Source organism: Cyprinus carpio, chromosome A5, assembly GCF_018340385.1.
Source record: "Cyprinus carpio isolate SPL01 chromosome A5, ASM1834038v1, whole genome shotgun sequence".
Classification (NCBI taxonomy): Eukaryota; Metazoa; Chordata; class Actinopteri; order Cypriniformes; family Cyprinidae; genus Cyprinus; species Cyprinus carpio.
This window is the reverse complement of record NC_056576.1, coordinates 25,341,510-25,366,433: the sequence shown is the minus strand read 5'-3', so window position 1 is coordinate 25,366,433 and position 24,924 is coordinate 25,341,510. Positions and strand designations below refer to the sequence as shown.

Sequence of the window (24,924 nt, the reverse complement as noted above, 5' to 3'; positions counted from 1 at the left end):
TTCAAGACCAGACCAAATTGTGTTGACATAAACCTCACTGCTGACGTCCTTCTCCATCTTTCTGCCTCCACAGCAGGAAAACAGAAGCTGCAGAGTAAAGCTAGCAGCAGGAAATCAAAGTCTCCTAACCCAGGCCAGGCGTACTCTGCCGGAGAGCGGCCCTCTTCTGTGTCCTCCGTTCATTCGGAGGGTGATTACCACAGACAGGCACCCACCTGGGCTTGGGAGGACCGGCCATCATCCACAGGTGAGCGACTTGATTGTGGATTGTTAGATGAAGTTCAAGTTTATTCGTACAGCGCAGTTGTTTTGTTAGTGACATTGGTAGAAATTTAAAATGGTTGTTTCTCTCTTTCCCCCTGCCTCAGGTTCCATGCAGTTCCCTTATAACCCCTTGACGATGCGCATGCTCAGTAGTACCCCTCCCACCTCCATGGCCAGCCCATCTCCCTCCATGCAGTCCCAGCAGCAGCCACAGGGTGGCGCCTCTGGCCCCGTGGCCCTGACACGTGCATGGGAGAGAGAGCCACCGCTACTGTCAGAGCAGTACGAGACCCTCTCAGACAGCGATGACTGAGGCAGGTGATCCACGCCCCACTCCTGTTCACCGTCGCCCTTCTTTCACTGTCTATATGAATCCCACTCACTGCCATTTGAGAGTGAGATTCCGCTGGTAAGGAGGACATACGTTTGGTGCTACTTTGGTGCCCACTGGCGGTCAGAGAGAGCATTGCAGAGAGCCACTGATTTTCAGGATTGAATACGATGCTTTGATTTTTGGCCTGTTTGGGGACGAGAACTAGATAAATCCCAAGTGAATAGAGACATGAAAGTCAAAAGGATGAAGAACTTGTAAAGAGACTTGTTTGTTGAAAATGTTTCTGTAAAGATTTTTGTTTTCTTTAAAAAAGAAAAAAATCAATGTATGTAAATAGAGTAAACTTTTTGCAGTGTTTTCCCTTTAACTTGTTTTCTTTTCTGCATTTTAACATTGCTTTTTAAATTTATCCCAGTTGGATGGATTGGTGGATGGAACAAGACACTGTGGAGATTTTGTGGTCCATCGGGTGAAGAGCATTGAGCTTCCTACTCCTGAAAGTAATGGTCTAATAGAAACTACTCCAAATGAAACGCAAAAAGGACTTTATTACCTTAGTCCCTCCAGATGCGGACCCTGTTTGTGCAGCAGTGTTGAGATGTTCTCTGCCCTGTTACTTAAGGAAGGAAGTCACAATCATTCATCAACTGTTTTAGGAGGGCAGGACATCAGCCTTTTCTGGTGTAGGAGCTTGTCTGATTCACAGTGAAACTTCAGACATGAATGTTTCTTCTGTTTTTCTCATGCTTTTTCTTTTCAGCTTGATTCTAGTCTTCAGTAGTGGCCTGTTGCAGATCTGTTCAGAGCGTTTGGCCCTAGGGTTGAATGGCTGACAGTTTGACACGAGTTGTCATCTTTATTTTGTGGTTCTAACTGTTCTCACAGGGCTTTTCTTAAAGGTTGTGCAAGGTCCACCACCCTTCCCCAGTAACCCTTTTGCTTTTTGAAGTTAAAGGGTTACTTCATCCCAAAATGAAAATTTTGTCATTAATCACTCACCCCCATGTCATTCTAAACCCGTAAAAGCTTCGTTATTAAGATATTTTGGATGAAAACAGGGAGGCTTGAGACTGTCCCATTGACTGCCAAGTATGTAACACCGTCAAGGTCCAGGAAAGTATGAAAAGCATCATCAGAATAGTCCATCTGCCATCAGTGATTCAAACTTAACGTTATGAAGCGACGAGAATACTTTTTGTACACGAAGAAAACAAAAATAACGACTTTAATCAACAATTCCTTTCCTCTGTGTCTCTCCAAATCAGCATAGTGCCATTTTGAAAATTCTGAGCAGTACACAGATGGCGTACACTCTTCTGTATCAGCCGCGCCACAAGGATACGTTTTTTTCATGTATTTACGCTTTGGTTCGAAAGCAAACAGCGCATCGGCACAGCATAATGTTATAGCGTTACGGTTGAACCACTGATAGCAGATGGACTATTCTGACGATGCTTTTCATACTTTCCTGGACCTTGACACTGTTATTTATTTGGCAGTCTTTGGGACAGTCTCAAGCCTCCCGGTTTTCATCGAAAATATCTTAAATTGTGGTCCGAAGACGAACGAAGCTTTTATGGGTTTGGAACGACATGGGGGTAAGTGAATAATGACAAAATTTTCATTTTGGGATGGAGTATCAAATAAAATTTGTTTCTGGGGTGAATATGCTTGTAAGTCCTCTTTTACTAATAAAGGAGCACGTAAAACGTGTATATTCTGTCAACTGCAAAGCAAAAATACAAAGATAAAAAGAGTAAGTACCAAACTTGATGCATCTCTGCACCATTGTTGCACTTTTTACCTTAGTAATTTTGAGAAGCTTAAGATCATACTACCTACAATCTAAGTTATTCAGTGTCATGCAGAGGTCTGGAATGCTTTCAGATATAGTCATGTTTCAGTCTCTTACTCCATCTGCATTTTCAATTTTAGGAAATTTTACCGGTTTTTTTTTCCCCCACTTGGATTAAGTTTATAAATCGGTACCATTTATCTCAGCAACTCGCACTCTGAAAGTGAATAAGCTCAGTTTTAGTTACTTGCAGAAATAGTTCAACGTGATAAAAGCTAATGGAGTTCCCTGATATCTGAAGGCATCTCTTGATCCTGCTTTTTCCCCACTTCATGTGCTTCTGCTTTGTTTGAATAACACCACCATTCTGATCTTTACTTCATTTTCTTCAGTTGTCAAAAAATGTTGAGCTCATATTTGGATATTTTCCTTTTTTCTTGTAATTTTCAGCATCAATGTTATGTTCATCCTGTTTTAACAGGATGTCAAGTGTTTACAATGGCGATGACAAAAATGGTGAAACTTGAATCTTAAAGAAAATTAAAATTGCTCATCACGTCAGTATATTTTGCAGTTCAGCTCTGCAATAGTGACTTTTTTTTCTAGTCTGTTCTGAATCAAGACTTGGAGAAAAAAAGTTACTTGTCCCCTGATTTTGAAACCAGTGTTTGTATCACTCTCCTCAATAGTGGATGAGAACTGTGCAGACCAATCAATAAAGTAGAACAGAGCCCCACCTCTCTGAAACAAACAGCGCTCTATCTCCTCTACTGTGTTTCTTTCCAATCAGCTACCAGAAAACTCCAAGATATTTTGAAAAAGAAGATTCCACATACTGGTTTGGAATGACATGAGGGTAAATAAAAGGTTCCAGAAACATAGTAAGGACATCAGTAAAATAGTAAATTTGACATCAGTAGTTCAACTGTAATTTTAGAAGCTACAGAATAATTGTGCACAAAAAAAAAAAACTTTGTTCAACAATTCTTCTCCTCCTCATCCACTCTGCTGTGGCTTGCCCCTATTTTGGGGAGTATCACGACGCATGTGCGTGCTGACGCATGTCCGTGTTGACGTAAGCAGCAGCGCAATGCGCATGCGTTGTTTACACGAAGCGGAAGTGCGCGCATGCGTCATGATACTCTCCAAAATGGAGGCAAGCTCCATTGTTATTTTTGTTTTCTTTGCACACAAAAAGTATTTTTGTAGCTTCGTAAAATTAAGGTTGAACTACTGATGTCACATGGACTATTTTACTGATGTCTTTATTACGTTTCTGGACCTTGATCGTGGTAGTACCCTTGCTGTCTATGGGAGGGTCAAAGAGCTTTCAGAATGCAAAAAATATCTTAATTTGTGTTTTGAAGATAAACAAAAGTCTTACAGGTTTGGAACGACTTGAGGGTGAGTAATTAATGACAATTTTTATTTTTGGGTGAACTATCCCTTTAATAATAAAACGGTTGACTACATTGTAGAGATCATAGTAAATGGTCAGATCAGCTTCTACAATAACAGACACAACAGAATTAAAGTGCCCCTATTATGGGTCATGAAATGTTCAGATTTTGGTCTTGGGAGTCCCCAACAACAGGTTGACATGCATGCAAGGTCAAAAATACTTCCATTGTCATTTACAGCGGGGGAAAATAAGTATTTGACACATCAGCATTTTTATCAGTAAGGGGATTTCTAAGTGGGCTATTGACACAAAATTTCCACCAGATGTAGCCATCAAGCCAAATATTGAATTCATACAAAGATATCAGAACATTTAAGTATACAAGTTGAGTCATAATAAATAAAGTGAAATGACACAGGGAATAAGTATTGAACACATGAAGATAAGTTGCAAAATGGCATAGAAAGCCAGGAGATCACCTGAAATCTGTCAGTATTGAGAGAGAAACCCTGCCCCCTATCAGTACTAATTTATATCAGCTGCTTTAGTCCTAATTGATGGCCTATAAAGGCTTCTCATTACCCAGGAGGCACACAGGAAAGACCATGATGGGTAAAAGCAAAGAACTCTCTAAAGATCTTTGTAAGCGTATCGTTGAAAAGCATTTTGATGGGAATGGGTATGGGTGCATTTCCAGAATGCTGAATGTTCCTGTGAGCACTGTTGGGCCCATTATCCGGAAATGGAAAGAGCATCAATTCACCGTAAACCGGCCATGGTCAGGTGCTCCACGTAAGATCCCTGTCCGAGGAGTTCAAAGAATAATCTTGAGTTCGCCAAGAACCACTTCAGGAAGACCTTGCATCAGCAGGTACAGTACTATTGTTTCAAAGAAAACTATAAGCAATGCACTGAACCACCATGGCATCCATGCACGCTCACCACGCAAGACTCCATTGCTGAACAAAAAGCATGTTGAGGCTCGGTTAAAGTTTGCGAAAGAGCATTTGGAGAAGCCTGTGGATTATTGGGAGACTATAGTATGGTGAGATGAAAGCAAAATTGAACTTTTCGGCAGTCATTCTACACACCATGTTTGGAGAAGAAATGGCACTTCCCACCACTCCAAGAACACCATACCAACAGTTAATGGTTTGGGGCTGCTTTTCAGCAAGGAGTACTGGCAGACTTCATATTATTGAAGGCAGGATGAATGGAGAAATGTACCGGGACATTCTGGATAAAAATCTGCTGCCATCTACCAGAAAGCTGAAAATGAAAAGAGGGTGGACATTTCAGCAAGACAATGATCCCAAACACAAGGCCAAGGAAACAATGAAGTGGTTTCAAAGAAAGAAAATAAAGTTGCTTGAATGGCCCAGTCATTCACCTGACCTAAATCCCATAGAAAATCTATGGAGAGAACTGAAGATCAAAGTTCATAAAAGAGGCCCAAGGAGCCTTCAAGATTTAAAGACCATTTGTGTGGAAGAATGGGCCAGAATCACTTTATGACTCAACTTGTATACTTAAATGTTCTGATTTCTTCGTATGAATTCAATATTTGGCTTGATGGCTACATCTGGTGGAAAATGTCAATAGCCCACTTAGAAAATCCCCTTACTGATAAAAACGCTGTGTCAAATACTTAATTTCCCCGCTGTGTTTTTACCTTACCTGCTCAACTGAGGGCATTTGGCTACCTTTCCTCAGCTGATATTTGCTTCTCAAGATCTCTGGAATTTACTCACAGCTCGATGGTTTTGACTTCACTTAGAGTTAGTTCACCCAAAAGTTCAAATTAGCCCATAAATTACTCACCCTCAAGTGATACTAGGTGTATATGACTTTCTTCTTTCAGACGAATCCAGTCAGTTATATGAAAAAAAATACCTTTGATCTTTCAAGCTGTTTAATGCCACTCAGCGGGTGTTACATGCATCAGTCCAAAAGAAGTTAAATAAAAAGCCCATACATAAAAAAAAAAAGTGTCTCACACAGCTCCGGGGCTTGAACAAAGGCCTCCTGTAGCGAATCTATGCTTCTTCTTTTTTTTTAAAGCAGGGGAGAGATCAAAACAAAACGGTCACTGATTGGAAGTAAAAAAACAAGGATTTGTAAAGAAGAATGTCAGAGGATTTCGATATAAGCCAAGAGGAGACTGGTTTTCCTTTACTAAAGTAAGGAAACTTTGCTTCCTTTGCTCCTGTTAACAAACGTTGGCTTTCACAAGACTCATCAGCACATCCGCAGCGCTGACCTCATACGTCATCAGCCCGGAGCTGTTTCAGTGTACAACTGTTGGCACAAGCAACATTAAAGGTCCCATATTGTCAAAACTGAAATTTCCTGTTTTTTTCATGAAAAATAACAAGTCTAGCTACTAAACAACCACAAAATAATCAAAAAAACATACCAACAACAAAAAAAACACACACAGCCTAATAAAAGCAGCTATTATTCATCAACAATGACTTCACTAAAAAAAAAAGGCCAACCTGTAACGTAAAAGACACACCCTCGTCTTTTTCAAAGATTTATGAAGGGCACTCGTCATTCCCTTCCAGTCACTAAAAGGGTAGTTTCAGAATAGGAAGTCTCCATAGTGCTCATAGAGCATAGTGTCCCTGTCTCAACAGCCCTTTGAGCCCCAGGGAGATATCTCCTGTAAGCCTCTGTCTTTCAAGACAGCTCCGCTCCTGGCCTTGGCTTCCGCCAAAAATGTCAGTGATTTGCACAGGCTCTCTCTTCATCCCTCATCCCTAATTTTCTCGCAGTGGAGATCGTTTTTTTCTCAGGCCTAAGAATTGCTCTTTGCAGCTTCTTTCTTCATATTTCTAAGTAATTTCACCCTCCTCTGCAGAGGATCAGAGACTAAATGCTTTAGGTCCTGTTGTGCTCGGAGCAGCCCTTTCAGGAGGACCGATCAGCTCTTCATCTAATGGGCCCCCTGAACATGGGGAAAAATCCATTTCTAAGTAATGCCTCTCTCATTGGCTCGTGAAGCCATCTCTCTGGCATATGAATCAAATGGAGTGCGGCCATGTGGGCCCCTTTCCATGCAGGACATTTGTGCCGCTGCAAGCTGGGCCTCTCCACACATTTTTCAAATACTACCGGCTTGATGTTACCCACACCCCGGTAGCTTACTCTGTTTTAGGTGTGGGATCTTTGTAGCCTTGTGCCCTTAGACCCTTTACACCTTTTTTTTAAGCCTGGGTGTCCAGCCCGACATATTCATCTCATTAAGTAGATCATCTGTACCCTCCCTTGACACATTACATTATTAAAATATTTTTATATGTTTGTATATGTCAATATATACATATGTATATTTCTATAATATATGCCTTGGAATTATGTTTGTTTGTTATAGCTGCAGTAGGAGGAGGAGGATTTCTGCTTCCCCTATCTGATCACTGTGTGGGTTTACTATACATGGACAACGTGAGTCTGATAATGATAACTCTGCTATTAGACAAACCATAATGATGTAAGACAATTCATACAACACATATGCTACTACAATACAGTAAATGAAGTGAAAGTTACACATTGTAAAGACAAGTAAAAGACCCGATGTGCCATCGACTGCCATCCTCCAGCGACACCATAGTCAGAGTCTTCCTCACCTCTGCCTCCGAGGCAGACATGGTTTTTAAGTTTACACCGCGCGATAAGCAACACAATGCGTAAAAAGACAGTATAAGTCATTATAATCCGTAATTATGTTCCCACTGGATGCTACAAATGCTTCATTAATGGGTTTTATTGTTTTTGTCTTGTAGCGCCGGGACTCACAGTATGTTCAGAGGCGTAACATTTCCGTCACACGCTTGAGGTATTCAGCCAATCACAACACACTGGACAGCTGGCCAATCAGAGCACAGCTCGCTTTTCAGAACGATGAGCTTTGTAAAAATCAACATGTTTCAGAAAGGCAGAGCATAGAAGTGAATCAATAATGTACATTATGTGGAAAATAATGTGTTTTTGAACCTTAAACCGCATAAACGCATTGCATTACACAAAATACACAAATAATGTTTTTTTTAGCAACCTCATATGACCCCTTTAAATATCTTCATCTGTGAGGCCACTAGAGGGCAGTGAGGCCTTTTTAAATATTGCACCAAGACACAAGGACAGATGCAAGTATATTTCTTATATACCTCCACAGCCCAAGTATTATCTCTATCAGAAATGTGGTGCTTTTAACTTATATTAACTTATATATTTAACTAAAAAATAAAAATATTGATTTACCATGTGAATTTCACCTTTTTCATTTAAAAAGATTTACTGCAAAAAAATTGAATACTTTAAGCAAAACAGCTGAGTAAGAATATATTGCTAAAAAAATAAATAAATAAATAACCTTATTTCTTTCATCCTAGTAAAAATCATATATATGTTTGTCTTTAAAACGTTTAAGTTCAATTCAAAAAGCCAACTTAATACAAATTCAAAAAATGGTTTTGTGTTAAAGTGAAGACTAATAACATACAAACACACAACTAAGCATAGAAACTGTCTTCAGGACACTGGCCAAGTCGGTATAGAGTTAGCAGGAAATGATGGCTGAAGACACTTGTCCAACTTTCCCCTATGCAATGCAGAATGAATTGTTTCAAGGCTTGCAGCACGCACTCCTGATGCTTGTCTGAAAAAAAAAATACATTCCTTCCTTCTGTGTTGGACTGTGGGTATTTTTACTCTGCATGTTTCATCTCTAAATGGTAAGGTTTATTTTTGGTTATATATCTGGTTTTAATCAGTCATTTTGAGTTAACTCTAACTTTATTGTAGAGTTAAGCAAGCAGAATGTAACAGTGTATTGTGGTTTCTGTTAAGTCATTTTGGAAATTTACTAATTAAATATAAAATTCTATAAAATGACATTATATTCTTAATCTTAGCAGCATATAATTATTTAAAGTTTCCTTAAACACTGTAAAACAGCAGGAAGCTCAGCAAACATAATTATTGAGCAACATTTGATCGACTTGTGAAGTGCAGACGGAAACGGGTGAATATCATGTGTCTATTGTTGTGGTTTCTCAGGTTTGAGCAAAGTGATGCTCTTGTTTCTTTGAAATGGATCTTTTCCGACCAGACGGCACAGTAGAGATGTCACACCAGTGCAACTGTATTTACTTTTAGAGAACAATCTAGAAGGTGCAGAAAAGGTTTGGGATAACAGAAGAAGACCTCCAAATTATATTAAACTATAAACTACTCCATCCTTCTCTATAATGTGTAGCAGTGGCATGTGGGTCTGTATCACTGTGAAATGTTGAAGACTTTAACTATAGCATTAATCGTCAGGACACTGGAGTTCACACACGTAAGTACATACCGTAGTTTTGTATATTTTTTTTTTTTTGTGTCCTGGCACTATTTATTACTTATACTTTTTAAATACTTTACTATTTAATTAGAAAGTTATACTGTGTCTCAAGTTTAAATGAGATCTACTGTCTGTTTTTTATTTTTGTTAATTTGTTATTCTTTCTACACATTACAAATGTTCTGTTTGAAAGGCAGAAGAATTTGAACAAGTTGAATCAGAAAGCTCAGGACACAGTGATGTCTTTTTGGCCCTTTATAGCAGGAGGTGCAACTTTTATTATTTTTCTTCTCATGGTCACGGCATGTTGCATTGTGTTTAAACGAAACAGTAAGTTTATCAGATCAATTATGAATAAATTCTAAATATGCAAGGTTAGCATGCCTAATACAGTAACTTAATCTCTTTCTATCAGAAACATCAGATCAATCACATTATGCAAACATCCAGCAGGGTAAGTGCTTTATTTATATTACAGTAATCGCACAGCTATGATACATGCATGTGACCATTTTCAAGAGCAAATGGTCTCATGAATCAAATCAGTCTGTTTCAAGTTTTAAAAGATCCTGTTTCAAACATTGTCTTTCTCTCTTTGTGATGACAGTTCAAGAGGCCAGAAAAGATCAAATCATCTATGGTAGGTTTAATGAGTATTTCTTGTTTTATACAAATAGTAGGTTTTAATAGTTATTCCCTTTCTGCTGCAGAGAATGATCATGAGTTCAGAAAAAATATATCCAAAGGGAAAAGTGAGTATATAACTTATATATATATATACATATCTATATATATTATATATATATATATATATATATATATATATATATATATATATATATATATATATAATATATATATATATATATATATACCTGAATTACTTTTATTATTAGTAGTAGTAGTAGTATTATAGCACTATTTATTTATTTATTTAATTGTATTTTTTGCAGGACTGTTTTCATCAGTTTACATCAATAGGCCTGAAAATAAGGTTGCAATTTATGTGAACAGTGCTGCACAAGCAGATGAGACGTATGCAAACAGCACCGACAATGATTATGAAAATGTGGAGTAGTCTGCTAGACATCAAGTTCTTCATTCTTCATTCTGTTTTTCATTCATTGTCTTTTGTGCACACTACTAACTTAAGTGGATTAATGATATAAATAAATACATCTGACCATTTCAGCCTTATTCAGGTAATACACATGAACTGAAAATAATCTGTTATAACGGAATGATCTGTGACTGTTTAGGATGACAATGTCTTTGTAGTCTCCAGTATATTTGGCTAACACTGTATTTGTCTTCTTCACAATAGTGAATAAAATCTTGCACTTTTGAAATGGTCCTCTTTGCAAACTCTGTTTAGTTAAATATGGCCCTAGTGATGGGTGTCCATATTTCTGAATAGTTATCACAATTTGTTTACTGTTAAGTTTGATAATTAAAAATTGTGATTCTAACACTTAATGTTATTTTACAGATACTGTATAGTTGTTTTTATTGTTGTATTTTTTCATAGCAATACGAGAGTAATGTAAATGCCTCCTTATTTTATTGTGGCTGTTGTTCTCACTTTTAACATTAACTTTTAACACCTTAAACGTAAAACGGGGCTCCATATTTCCACTCGCAGACATAGCATAATGGTTTTGTTTGTTTGTTTGTTTTTCATGGATTTCCTAGCTACTCACTGTACTTTATCAATGTGGTCTTGGTTAGACCAGACACGTTTGTTCAATGTAACCATAGGAAAGTAAAGTACTGTATATCACGTGACATCGGTAGTGACGCGGACGTTCTTTTCCGGTGGTGTACCTCCAGCGAATGCTGGAAGTTAAAACAAAATTGGGACAGAATTTGAACATTAAAGTATTTAGTGTGAGCGATTTATAACAATATAAATGCAACCCAGGTAAGAGACTCTACTGAATCTTTTCCCAAAGTTACAGTTAGATAATGCACGTGCATGATAAACGAAGATCCGGGCTGTGCTGACGTTTTTCTCGTGCTACGAACCACCCACCAAAACACTGATGACAAACTCTAGTGCACTACTCGTAGTTCGCTGTCAACTATATTTTGTTGTCAAAATATGCATGATATATAGTAGAAGTTTTTGTGCAGAATTATTTAATATGCACTGTTAATTGTGTCTCAATGAAGTCTACATTTAAAAGTGGTTTAGAAAATAGAACCATCTATGGGAAATATCTTTTCATTTGCTTTTCAATAGGTTATGACCATTAAACTTTGTGACAGTCACCAATATTAATACTTAAAAATGGTATCATGTTTTTATTTATTTATTTTGGGTTTGTTTATGCTTGCTTATGCAAGTGTATTTGTCTTTAGAGTTGTTTCTGTAGTTTATTTGAATATATACTCATTTACTCCACATTTACTAATTGTAAAATATACTCAATATTTTACATACTTGCTGTTAAATGATTGAATTTCTGTAAAGCACATTGTACACTGATCATGTACATATTTAATAAACCTGTCAAATAATAATAATAATATTAAGGAAAGAAAATAGAACCAGACAGTTTGAGAAATGACTTTTCTTTTTTGGATAAGATGGATACATATATAATATTTGGATACAGATGGATAAGTTTGTGACTCAGCACAGAAAAAGATCAGCTGTTGAGGCAGATGTATGGAAAACAGAGGAACCGTTCAAGAAATACTAAGAGGAGTGTGAGGTGGAAGAGTAGTTTTCAGAGCCCATCCCGTGGCAGAAGATTGAGGCGGAGGGATTGGACTGTGTCTACAGTGCGCTATTTGACAGATGAGGCTGATCACCTTTTCAACCAGCTAGAAGAGGAGGAGGTGGAGTATTTTTCAGGTAGGCCTATTGAAGACACTTTTGAGTCATGTACTGTTCAGAAGTTTGGTTTGGAAGAAGTAAGATTTTCTAATGTTCTTGAAAGAACTTTCTTAAACTCACCAAGGCTGCTTTTATTTGGTCAGAAATACAGTAAAACAGTAATATTGTGAATTATTATTACACTGTTAAGAACTGTTGTCTATTTAAATATATTTTAAAAAGTAATTTACTCCTGTGATTAAAAAGCTGAATATTCAGCAGTCATTATTTCAGTCTTCAGTGTCACATGATCCTTCAGCAATCATTATAATATGCTGATTTGATGCTCAAGAAACATTTTAATTGTTATCAATTAGGGTTGTAACGGTACACGTATTTGTACCCAAAATTTCGGTACCTTTTGGTTCAGTGCATATGTACCAAATAAATACATTTTAACAACTGCACGAGCATTTTGCTAAATATTAGGCTAGCTACTCATTATAATTTGCTTCACCTGTTAGTGATGTCCTAATTATTTAATGTTTAAGTAAATCTGTTATGAAACGAGTTCTGAGAGGCACTGTGTAAATGAATATTTCAACAACAAATAGAATTTTTGTAATTTAGAAGTTAATTTGAAAACTATATTATGTGCATTTTTTTAAGTTGAGTGTTGCTTGTTAAATTTATAAATAAATAGCAATCAAATTTAAGTTTGGGCTCTGTTGTTAACTGTAACCTTATAGTAGGCCTAATGTAAAAGGGCTCACTACAACATTAGCCAAGGTAGATTTTTTCCCCTAAGAAAATTAATTATAACTGAGTTTATTTAAAGGAAACATACATGATGTTATCTTGTTAAACAATCTAACTTCATTATTACACTTGTATCATATGCTGTGAGCTATATTAATATAGCACTAAATCCTGTTGTTGTTTGGAAGGGGATTGTATTATAGTGTCCAGTGTTTGAAATGTTTTGTTTCCGTTTTCTCTGTGACAAAGCTAAACTACAAGTGTATGGAAAGTCATACAATGTTCCAAGGAAGCAAGCAACATACAGCGACGAAGGACTGATGTACTCTTTCTCTGGAGCCCATCTCCTGGCTAAACCATGGACTCCCACTTTGGAACACATTCGAGATGCTGTTACAAAAGCAACAGGCCATACGTTCAACTTTGTTTTGATAAACAGGTCATTTAACTACTATTGACATGGACATGACTGTCCTCCTCATGAACCTGAAGAGGTGCATTGCTTAACATAGAAATAATGTTCTTTCAAAGAGAGGAAAGTATGTTTTTGGTTTGTGTTTGCACCATCAGATATAAAGAAGGTCATGATCACATTGGAGAGCATCGGTATGATAAACAGGAACTCGATCCTGATCTATTGCCTCTGTATCTCTAGGGGCTGCCCATGACTTCATTTTCCGACATGATGCACGAACTGGTTTTAGCAAACGTCAGATTGAGCCTGTGAAGCTGGAGCTGGCTCACGGGAGTCTACTGCTCATGAACTATCCCACAAACACATACTAAAATCACAGTCTTCCAGTCAGAAAAAAGGTCAAAATACCATGCATCAACCTCACTTTCAGACGCATAGTAAAAAACAAACAGAAAACTGGCATTAAAATAGAGTGATTGTTCTTTTAGCATCTTAACAGGTATTACTGTGGGCCATGTTAGTTGTTCTTCTACAACATAAGTGAAAGCTGTGTAGGCTAGTGAGCAGTTTTCGTATTATCGTGTCATGTGTAGTAAAATTTGTACTACAATCTCAGGAAATCATGCTTCAAGGTCATCATTGCTATTCATTGCAAATTCAGGTTTGATGTTTAACAACAAAATGCACTTTCAAGAGCATTCAAAGGAAATATTCTTTTATTTGTTTTTGTTTTTTTAGAAAACCAATAAACTACATGTGGAATAAATAGGTTAGACATCCATACCTCTGTACAAGACATTTCTATTATAGACTGGGAAAGAGAAAAAAAAACAATATGGTCCCAATGAATACATTTTGCTAAAGGTTTTAAAGATTGATCTACAGAAGGCAATATTTTGGCGAAAAACTGTGGCAAAAACATAAGGGTAGCAAAAACGTAATCGTATAAATATATACATTTTATTTTTCAATCATACATAACAGTAATTTCGAGAAAGTCATACTTAGTGTTCACATTCCAGCACTGCTGGACTGAGTATGAGGTATTCGCACAGCTGTCTACCCATAACCTGCCTGTGTTACAATCTAATCAATGTCACGTTTTTCCTTGGACGATGACACATGTGGTCAGCACAGTTGCAGCTAAAAGGAACAGTAATTTGTAAATTAGATGATGCTATTATTGTATCCCTTGTGTACATTGGAAGGTTGTAGTGCTGTTGAAATGGCAACCAGCATTTCAAAGCTTGGTTTGAACACCACAGTTTAACTCGAGCATTAGTGAAAATGAACAGTTGTGGCTTGACTTTTTAAAAAAAGAGAGAGAGAGAGAGAACCAAAACGTGGGCACTTGGAAAAGTGTGTAGACAGGCAAGACAAGACAAAAAAAAAAACATTCCTTTTCTCAGTAACACAAAAGTACTCAACCAAGCAGGGCCTATGCTACAAAATATGGTCTTCACAGGAGAAGTTGAATAACTTGTGACTTGTACCATTTGTATTTTTTATATTTAGCTACTTAAGGTGAAATCTCAGTAAACTACAGCAGCAGAAATCAGTTACTTTCAGCATGATTTAAAAAAACAGTGTGTTGACCTTCCTGAGTGAACAAGAAAAGGTGAGTGAGAAATTATTATTATTTTTTTTAATTGCAAATGGCAGTTGATATCATTGCCAATCTGGAAAAACTATGGCAGTTCCAGTGCCGTTTCAATTGACAAAACTGATCTTAGCAAAAGAAATAGCATGTAGTGATTGTAGGGCAGCATGAACTGTTTTAAGATCAGTACAATATCTCACAACTTGATTCATTACCTTTACTCATACAACGATGATCCAAACATGCCCTCTACACTAAAAAGGACCGCAAGAGACAGGTTTTCTGGATTAAAGTGAATACATGGTTATAGGGGAGAGTGTAGAACTGAAGAAAACCTCCTATGTTGTGAAGTGTTTCAGGATAAGAGACAGGGATCGCAAATGCCTGACAGTTGGGAGAAGATAGTTAACTTTCTTCAGAGGAAGAATCGATTTTCTCTTTTTTGCTTGGGGGAGCACCATCTTCCAGTTCTCAAAAGAAACCATTAAGTCGGTTATAAAGAAGAAAACACAGCTGGTATATATAAACTTTTTTTTTTTGTTTATTTTTTACTTTGATGCAAGTGATGCTGTAAGCATGTACCTGGGCTGATTTGGAAGAGTCTAAAAAGTGCTCTGAATCCCCCTGTGACTTGCTGTCCCTGTTGGTTGTTATAGATTCTGATGAGCAGTGGTTTTGTTCTGAAAATAAAGAAGTGTTATTAGAGACCCCCTTAAAATCCAACAGCACAGACAGATAGAGAAAAGAGGATAATGCTCTCCTAGAGGCCTCACTGCAGTGACTAACCACTCTTATGATCCTGAACAGATGAAGGCTGCTTGGAAGAAAATTGGTCACTTTTCAAGTCATTGCTGTCATTCTGAGAAACTGCCGTGGGTTCAGGTGCAGGACTAGTGTTGTTGCTGGTCTCTTGCTTCAGTGGGGAGGAGTCTGCAATTGAGCTCTGGTTACTGTTATCGTCTGTATGTGGAAAACAAAAACACGATTAAAAGGGTGTTGCAAATAAATTGAGAAATGCTTGAAAATTTTTCATTAATAATAATAAATGCATAATTGACATGAAATTACAGGTCATTTCTGGTATACTTAAATATTTCAGAAATCCCTATTAGATCAAATGTTTAGGAATCACAAAGATCACAATTTGGTTTAAAAACCACTATAATTTACAATAATCGCCAAATAACATATCACAATATACACTGTCTGAGGGTTATTTTGAGATGTGATTGAAGCCTGATAACTGTCAGGTATACAGCATTACCATGCATATCCATCATTCCAGGAGAAGAGCTGTTCTCAGGGGTCGTGACCTCAGAGCCATATTTGTCATCTTTGCCTTTCTTCTTGTTTTTGTTTCTGTGTGACATAAATAAGTGCACTGTCAAATGCAAATCACTTTTTTTGCAATTAAACCATGTGGAGAATAATGAACCAATTAACAACTTCTAAAAGATATGGTGTAGAATAATATTGGCTTTGTGTGTGTGTGTATGTGTGTGTGTGTGATGCTACTACTAAAATGTTTAATGATCTGGGCACCAACATGCACAAAAAAATTGAATGATAATATTTTATATATATATATATATATATATATATATATATATATATAGTATATATATGGCACTAGTAACCTCAATGCTCCTATGACTTTACTAATTTAAACAAAGTAAAACAAATATTAAAAAAACATTATATTGTGATATTTTACCTCACAATATTGTATCAATATTCCAATGCCAATAATCAATATTTTAGTATTGTTTTTACTCATTTTTGGAAACGAGATTTATCTGTTATATTGGTCATAACATGAAAATGATTATTGGGCAATCAGTATCAACCAGAATAATAATAATAATAACAGTTTATTACGGTGATTAAAGTTCACTTACATCATCTGACTTGGGCTCTGTCACTGGTACCCACTTGTAGATTCGCAGTGACGTGTCTCCAACAGTCACCCATTTCTTCTCCCTGGAGATGCAAGTCATTGTTAGATTTCAAAGACCAAGAAAAAGGAGAACAAAAACAAAGGAGTTTAAAAAAGGATTAATTATTTCAACATTTAAATTATTAGGCATCTCTGCAGAAGTATTTATTGTGCAAAAAAAATTTCCAAAATAAACAACACATAATTAAAAATATCAACACCACATAATTAAAAAAAACTATCTTACATACATATTCAAAACAAATTCATCACATTCTTATTCTGTGACAACTTATTTACATTATGTGATGTTTGTTGTTGTGTAGCTACATTGTGGGACTGATGTATGAAAGAGACGTGTTCCACATATCACTATATGGAATGCAAAAAAAAAAAAAAAAAAAAAAAAAAAAAAAACGCCTCAATATCTCGGAACTGATCAGAATGCAGATAGAACCTTATAATTCCAAGCTGACGATATCAATATACACATTTTAAAGTGAAGGTCAAGTCTTTCTGCAATACTGTACTTTGTGGAGACTGAATGGTTGTGTAGAACAATACTAGTTATCGTAATTAAATGTTAAAATCATTTTACAGATTCAAAGATTAGGACAGTCAAAAGTTCATTCACACCTGTGTTACCAAAATACATTTTTTCTCATTTTACTCTTTGGATAATTTCTATAAGTTTAGCAATATACTGATGCTGTTGTTATTGTTAATCTCAAGACTTTTTTTGTGGTAAAATTTATTTTAATTTAAGTTGCATTTAAGTTTAAGCAACATGTTCAGCAGTCCTTGATAAGTGTGAAAGTGGAGGCGCTGAGTTTAAAGCCCCGCGCGTGGATAAAACTCTTCTCACGCGCCGTCGCTCAGAAGCGCGAGTCACTCTCAGATGAGGAGAACAAGTCAAACGTCCGTTCAGCGGCACTTTTTGCTCGGTACGGGTGTATGACTCTAGTTCCCTCATGTCAGCCCGCTCGGTTACTATTCAGCCGGCATTACAGGCTCAAACAGCAAAGCCTTCATGTGACTGCAACGAAATGGCTTCTAGGTTCAACCCACATAAAAAATTTAATGGAAGAAAAATGCGATCTACATTTTTCCTGACTAATTTTTAAAAAGCCGACAAAAAGAGCAGCCGCGCGGAGAAACGCAGAAACAGTACATCTGACTGAAACTGGAGTGGAATAAACGCTCTCTTTCCTTTCATTTCATTGTTTCTCGTCGTATCTCCTCCCCCACAGGCTGTCTGTGCTCTTCGTGAACAGTAGACGCTCTCTCTTACCATTTCCGCACTTTTTCAATTGCAGCCATAACCCGCTTGATGTCATCTTTCGCCCTGCTCCGCGTCTCCGCTCGAACCGACCTGCCCGACATTACTGCTGTTGGTAAAATATCTTTTTGCTCGCTGCCTGTTTAGACACAATGCGAATGCCACAGCACAGGAGAGAGGCGGGGTTTGTGCGCCTGCGCTGAAGCCAAATGCCCTGCAAGCATGAGAGACACGGTCAATGCGGGGACGCGTTTCGCTCCTTTGTTTAGCGAACAGAGCAAAGAAAACGATATTTTAACAGATTGTTGAGTGAAACTAACAAATCGAAACGATGACCACGACATCCACACACGTTTTACACATGCATCTGGAAAAAAAACAGACTGACAATCGACAGTAGGTTGCCAAACAACGACGTTTATTTCCGTGTGATTTGATATCTATCTGCGTTTCAGAAAAGTATGAAACACTCAAATATGAAAATACACCGAAGCAACAGCTAAGTAACAGCAAAAAATAATGTTATACTAGACAGGCTATAAATCAAACATTTATTTGATTGCGTGCATTATTAGTTTCAGAACGGTTCAGATATTATGGATGGTGCCCATGTTCTTGAGGAAGTTCCTGGGTGGCTGCAGAAACCCCCAAGATATCTGTGGCAAATGTCTCCATGCTGATTTCAGAGGGTAGCGCACTCTCTAATAGAGATTCTTTGTGGGACAGACAAACATGGGACAGATTAAAACACTGGGACATTTTAAAATTCACTAGGATTTTTTTTTTTTTTTGGCCAAACATTCCTTGACATTAAGAAGTTATTGGATTTCTTTGGTGGTCATACAATGCAGATGGCTCATAGTATGTCATCTACAAAGACAAGTTAGACTTTTTCATGCGCATTTATCTGATCACTCGAAACCCAAAACCAACCCACAATAAGATACTGTTTCCAGGTCCAAGTCTCGACTCCTTTTAAAGTGAGACAACTATCTCAACAGCTGTTTATGAGCACTGTTCATTCATAGCACACCTTTAAGCTAAGATTTAAAAAACTCACAGTGTACAGTGTTGTCTAATAGCGTCCTGGACACAAATATTTTAGTAATTCTAAAACAATAACTGTCTGGCTAACTGAGATTTCAGTATAATGGTTAAGGCATTGATTTTTCAGTTGTACTTCAGTACACCGTGAGTGTATATCAGCACTGTTTGCTTTTGGGATCTCATATGGCGCTTTTCCACTGCATGGTACAGCACGGAACCACTCGGTATGGTTCACTTTTTTTTTTTTTTCACTGGGACAGCTAGATTTAAAAATGAAAAAGTTTTTCAGGAGTCGTGGCAGTAGAGTGGGTGCAACTATAATGACATGAATAATCCTGCCCACTCTAAAGCGGTACTGAACTGCAGCGGAAATGCAAACCGAGCCGAGACCTCCCGTGCCGAGTCGTACCACGCAGTGGAAAAGCGCCAATAGAGCATCTGAACCTGGAAACGCTGACATGTGTCGTCAGACCTAGCATTCAGGCAGTAAGCCATCAAATTTGTCCGTCAGAATGGTGGTTTGCAGGACTTCTGCATACCTGTGCAACTGCCTCCCTCTGCACTAATACCTAAAAGAGTCATAAAGCATTCAGCCAAGTCATCCTCGGTCATATGTTCACCTGCAATGAACATACAAGTAGTTACTATTCTAGCCAATGTCTTTCTCTGTTAATTATAATAATTCTTTCTCTGGTCTCTCATATGCAAGTTAACACATGTAAAGTGCTGATAAAACTCATGAAAATGTATTTACCTCTAGCCTGCAGTAACTCTAGCAGTTCATCCCTGTCAACAGAATATCTGCTCCCCTTGTCTGGCTTTCCAAGCAGCTGGAAGGCATTGCACAGCTCTTGTATGGAAATGCCGGAGGCAGGTCTGTGGTTGACATACAGCTTAATGAACTCCTCCAAATCGATGTCCGTCACACATTTTGTCTTCTAGCTTCAACAAAACAGAACAACCATGTGTTGACAAATGATTGAGTGGTAGTCCACATATCGATGACAGATCTGTATGGTAGAGTCAACTGGTGTTTGCAACAATGCTCATACCTCTTGCTCTGTGGGATAGAAGCCAAGCACTCTCATTAAGAAGGGCACATCAGCTAGAGGGATGCGTGGACACAAGCCGGGTTTCCATGGTGTCAAGGTCCTGATTCTGTAGTTGACAGTAGTAAAAATATTCCTCCATTTGCTAAAGGACAAATCATAACATTTGCTCTCTATTGGCATTATAAAACTAATTATTAGGATGAAAAGAGGTAAATGCTGAAAAACTGCTACAAAAAGTTATTTTTGACCTACATATGGGACAATGAGAAAAAAAAAGCAAGGCATTAGAACAGAGCTCTAAACCTTGAAGAGCTGTCCATCTCTTCCTCCTTCCAGAAGATTGTAGAAGGGCAGCATGTCTTTCCTTCCTACAGCAGATACCCCTAAAAATTTGCGTATATTCGAATGAGTGAAAAGCAGAAGCTAATTCTTTGTCCACAGAATTGTGAGGTGGCAAACACAATAAGCTGTACATAGTTACAATTTCAATCAGGTGTCCGAACTATCCTAAAAAACATTTTAAATTCATTATTATACATCTATTTTACTACACACATATTTTATGACCTCATATTAAAAGAGCAACTATTTGATATATTATGACTTAGTTGACTAGTCAGCTGCAAAAACCAGTGGACTTCAGCATGGGATGCATGTTCTCCAAACTTACGACAAACTGAGCTCCCATGAAAAGACAGTGCAGTCCTGTCCTCCAGCAGTAAAAGCATATCTACTACAATCATATGAACAAGCCAGAGTTGACACGCCTGTTGAGTGGCAGATCATTGCAAAAGAATTGTGAGGGTTTCCATCCAGAGGAAGAATCTGAATGCCAACCTACATCAAAGAGAGAAAACAGGAATAAAAAAGGAGATTTAAATCATTAAATCATAGTAAAGGCAATAAAACTGGCATGGTGGCTCATGCTGATACAAAGTGATCAGTACAGAAGAGTAATCATTATCAAATGCATGGTTTGTTTATGAGTACTGAAACACTTTATACCTTATCTTGTGTTATATATGCCATGTAACGAGAATTAGGATCGTCATCCTTAGATGCAGGTAGGATGGCCATCTTTTTCACTGGAGAACCATAAGAGGGCCCGAAGCACACCATCATGAACAGATATACAAAATCTGAAAAAAGGCTTTTTTTTTATTCATTTTGAATTTTCAAATATAAAAAAAAAAAAAAAATCTAAATACCAGAATATCAACAACTAAAAAACAATAAAAAAAAATTAAAAAAAAAAAAAAATAAAATCAAAACTCATTAATATCACAAAAAATCATAAAAAAATAAAACTAAAATATAAATAACATTCCCTTACTTTCTCACTCAGTACGCCAGTAGGTGGCGACCAGTGATCATCTTTATGAGTGCTCATTGAATCATTCATTCTAATCCAGTCTTCAAACATACTTTTCATCCAGGAACGAAATTGTATCTTTCACTCAACCCTTTCCTGATTTACAGATCTGTTATCCTAACCCAATTCAATAAATAATAATAATACTATCCAATAGTTAAGATTTAAAATGTTAAAGAGGGCCATTTTGTTTTCCTATTACCTGTTTATATTGTGTTTACCCTAGCTATGCATAAAATTGTAATATATATTATTCAGTGTGTTTTACTTTAAATATCCAAGCCCTAAAATCTGATTATATTTTCCCTTTTGGTTGGGAGCCTATTTAATTATTTTGAGCTTCAGGAAACCTGCAAATCCACTGACTTTTAAGTTAGTATTGTCTCACTTAACATGAAGTCATTTCCCTTCACTTATGGATGATGACAAATGTACTTAGGATCAATCTTCTGTTCCATTGTCCGTAGTCATAACAGATATCTTAGTCATGTTTATCTTAACACAGTTACTAACTTATTTCCCTTTTGGATCAGAAGCACACCATATTGCTGCAGTGCGTAACTTTTTTTTGGTTAAAAATGATCAAGTATATAACCAGCCAGTTTTCAAAACTATTGCCTTACTTTAGCCTGTTTCACAACAGTAAGCTTATCATAATGTTTTCTGATTTTAGTGGTTTGGGTAGGTTTTCGCGGGAAATTCGAGCATGCCACTGTGTCATTACGTCACGTCTGTAAAATTTGTTCCGGCTACTAGGTTATCGCATGTGAGGAACCTGCAGGTGGAGGATTGTTTATAGCCTTTTCTCACAGCAGCTAGAATAATTCATTTCATCATTTTGATGGTGGATTGTAATCCAGAAAGGATTGTGTTTATGAAACACATGTGAATGAAATTAAATTATATTCCAGTTTTAAATGTGCTTCTGATTACAGATAGCCTGGGATTACACAAGATTTGTTTTTAAAGACAACCAGTTTGAAGGAAGCATAATTAGCTTTTTGGGTTAAAAGAATTTCTTAATATGAAATTCGAATGGTGTGACAATTAGAGATTAGACTGTGCAGAAATTTAAATCTGCACGCTAATACACACTATAGGTAATGCTGATGTTGTTAAAGGGATACTCCACCCCAAAATTAAAATTTTGTCATTAATCACGTACCCCCCTTTAGTTCCAAACACCGTACAAGTTTTGTTCGTTCGTTTGGACCACAATTTAAGATAGTTCGGATGGAAACTGGGAGGCCTTGATGACTGTCCCATAGACTGCCACAAGTAATAAACCACGATCAAGGTCCAGAAAAGTAATGAAAACGCCATCGTCAGAATAGTCCCCATCTGCCTTCAGTCGGTTCAACCCAACGCCCGCGTAATGTTATATAGCTTTGATTTGAAAGAAAAACAGCGCTCCTGTGGCGGCGGTTGATACGGAAGAGCATACACAGCATACGGTGATATGGAGAACCAGAAGATACTCTTGACAAAGGAAATTATTGAATAAAGTCGTTTATTCTTTTGTTTTCCTTCGCTTACAAAAAGTAATCTTGTTCGCTTCATAATGGTTGAAACCACTGATGGCAGATTAAAGTATCTGACCGATGTCTTTCCTACTTTTCTGGACCTTGACACTGTCTAGTTTACCTTGTCAGTCTATGGTAACAGGCACAGGCCTCCTGGTTTTCATCCAAACCTATCCCTTAATTGTGTTCCAAAGATGAACAAAGCTTTTACCAGGTTTGGAAACACCATGGGGGTAAGTGATTAATGACCAAAAGTTTTTCATTTTGGGGTGGAGTTTAAACAATTGATTAACATTGATAATTTGAACCCGAAAAGTATAACATAATATAATTTGAATGGTTTGCTGTGATCATGAAGCTAACCTAACTTCAGATCAATCCCATTTGGTTAGCTATGCGTTATGGTACTGCTGTTTTTCCGTTGGTCCGAACAGTGTGGCAGCCCTTGTTTTGTCCGAGAATATCTGTGGAAGTCTTATTTGGGTCTATCATATTTCCAAATGACGTTAGGCTACAATCTGTGACGCGAAGTAACAGTACATCTCCACATCGGTGCGGTGGTGATGCCAACATACGCCTCCCTATGAATTCATCCCCGCTGGAGCCGTGCCACCACACAACCCACGCAAGAATATACTATGAATGGGAGATATACTTCAGAGAGATATTTTACTCATAAGAACTTATAGGGGGCCAATAACATTGTGACCAACCGAGTATTTAAGGAAAACATTAATTTCATAATGATATTTGCCTCTGTTTTAAATTTTTATTATCAATGAAAGGATACATTTTTTGTGAATTTTTTTAAATAGAAGACCCCAAGGATTAACAAATGCAGATGAATTTTCACAGCCTTTTTGATCATATTTACCAAGGGCCAATATTTTTGGCCTCGGACTGTATAAACCTAGAACATGACATTCCACTGAAATGCTTACACTCAGATGGTATCTGTAATTGCATCATTCATACAAATGTTTGCTACTGTAAAAAAATAATAATAATAATAATATGTGGTAAATGCAACACTCTCTTAAACTCTCCTAAAAAGTCTTAAATTCTTAGACAATGTGACCTAAACAACATGAAATTAAAAATATTTTTATATATATGAACTGTATTGTAATAATATGAGTAAGTTCTTGTTTTCCTAGTTCACCTTGTGGATCGTAGGTAATACACAGGATCTGTTTGTGGGGCCGAGAAGACCCTGCTGCAGATTGCCTCTTTACACTCATAATCCCAAATCTTAATGGTGCCACTGTGGCTGCCCATAGTTATTAGTGGCTGTTTAGGATGGCAGGCAACTGCTTCCCAGAGGTTCTGTATGTTCCTTCAGAAGGGGTCATGTGGAACATTTCCGTTGTGCCATTACATCTACTGCAGTTGCATGAGTTGTGGAGAGAACAAAATCTGTGTAAATGGAAGGAGAGAAACATTTTATTTGCATTATAGAGGAGTTTTGCAATTGAATGATGTTGCCACTATATTGCCTGCCTTTATAATAGTAGTATAAACAGATGAAATGTAATAGTGGGTTAATACCCATAATTTAAAGAGAGCGTTCTCCCAAAAAGATTCAAAATGCATGTACTGCGCCCTCATGTTGTTCCCACAGCCTTTATGAATTAAAGATATCATGACGGACACAAAAGAAGATATTTTGAGAATGTCTGAGTGTTTCTGTCCATCACGAATGGAGGTCAAGCGTTTGGGTACCATTTATTCTTCAAAATATCTCCGACTTAATGTTCAGTAGAAAAAAAAAAAAGAAAGTCAGACATGTTTGGAATGCACGAATTATGAGTGAAGTAAATGATATAGCAAATTTCTTGATTTCGGTTCCCTTGTAAACATACTCCCGCTCCCTTACGATTTAAATGTCATCTTGTACATGGATGTTTTATGGTGACTTCCCTCTAAGCACCGCACTCGTGTTAACTTGAACTTGGTGTTTCAATCTGGCTTGGAA

The 24,924-nt window shown here is 37.2% G+C and overlaps 1 protein-coding gene and 2 pseudogenes across 1 annotated transcript; 1 reads left to right on the top strand and 2 right to left on the bottom strand.

Moving 5' to 3' along the window:
• Window positions 1-1,346, top strand: part of LOC109068572 — an 80,557-nt pseudogene extending 79,211 nt beyond the window's left edge.
• A 12,492-nt stretch (window positions 1,347-13,838) lies between these two features.
• Window positions 13,839-18,134, bottom strand: LOC109055894 (annotated as a pseudogene).
• Window positions 18,135-20,443: 2,309 nt separating this feature from the next.
• LOC122145148 (cilia- and flagella-associated protein 251-like) lies at window positions 20,444-24,261 on the bottom strand. The gene is made up of 4 exons (XM_042757364.1): window positions 24,112-24,261; window positions 21,060-21,193; window positions 20,725-20,891; window positions 20,444-20,561 (listed from the first exon to the last, which is right to left on the bottom strand). The coding sequence occupies exons 1-4, from the start codon at window positions 24,188-24,190 to the stop codon at window positions 20,540-20,542; spliced, it is 402 nt and encodes a 133-aa protein (XP_042613298.1). The 5' UTR covers window positions 24,191-24,261; the 3' UTR covers window positions 20,444-20,539.
• Window positions 24,262-24,924: the final 663 nt, after the last annotated feature.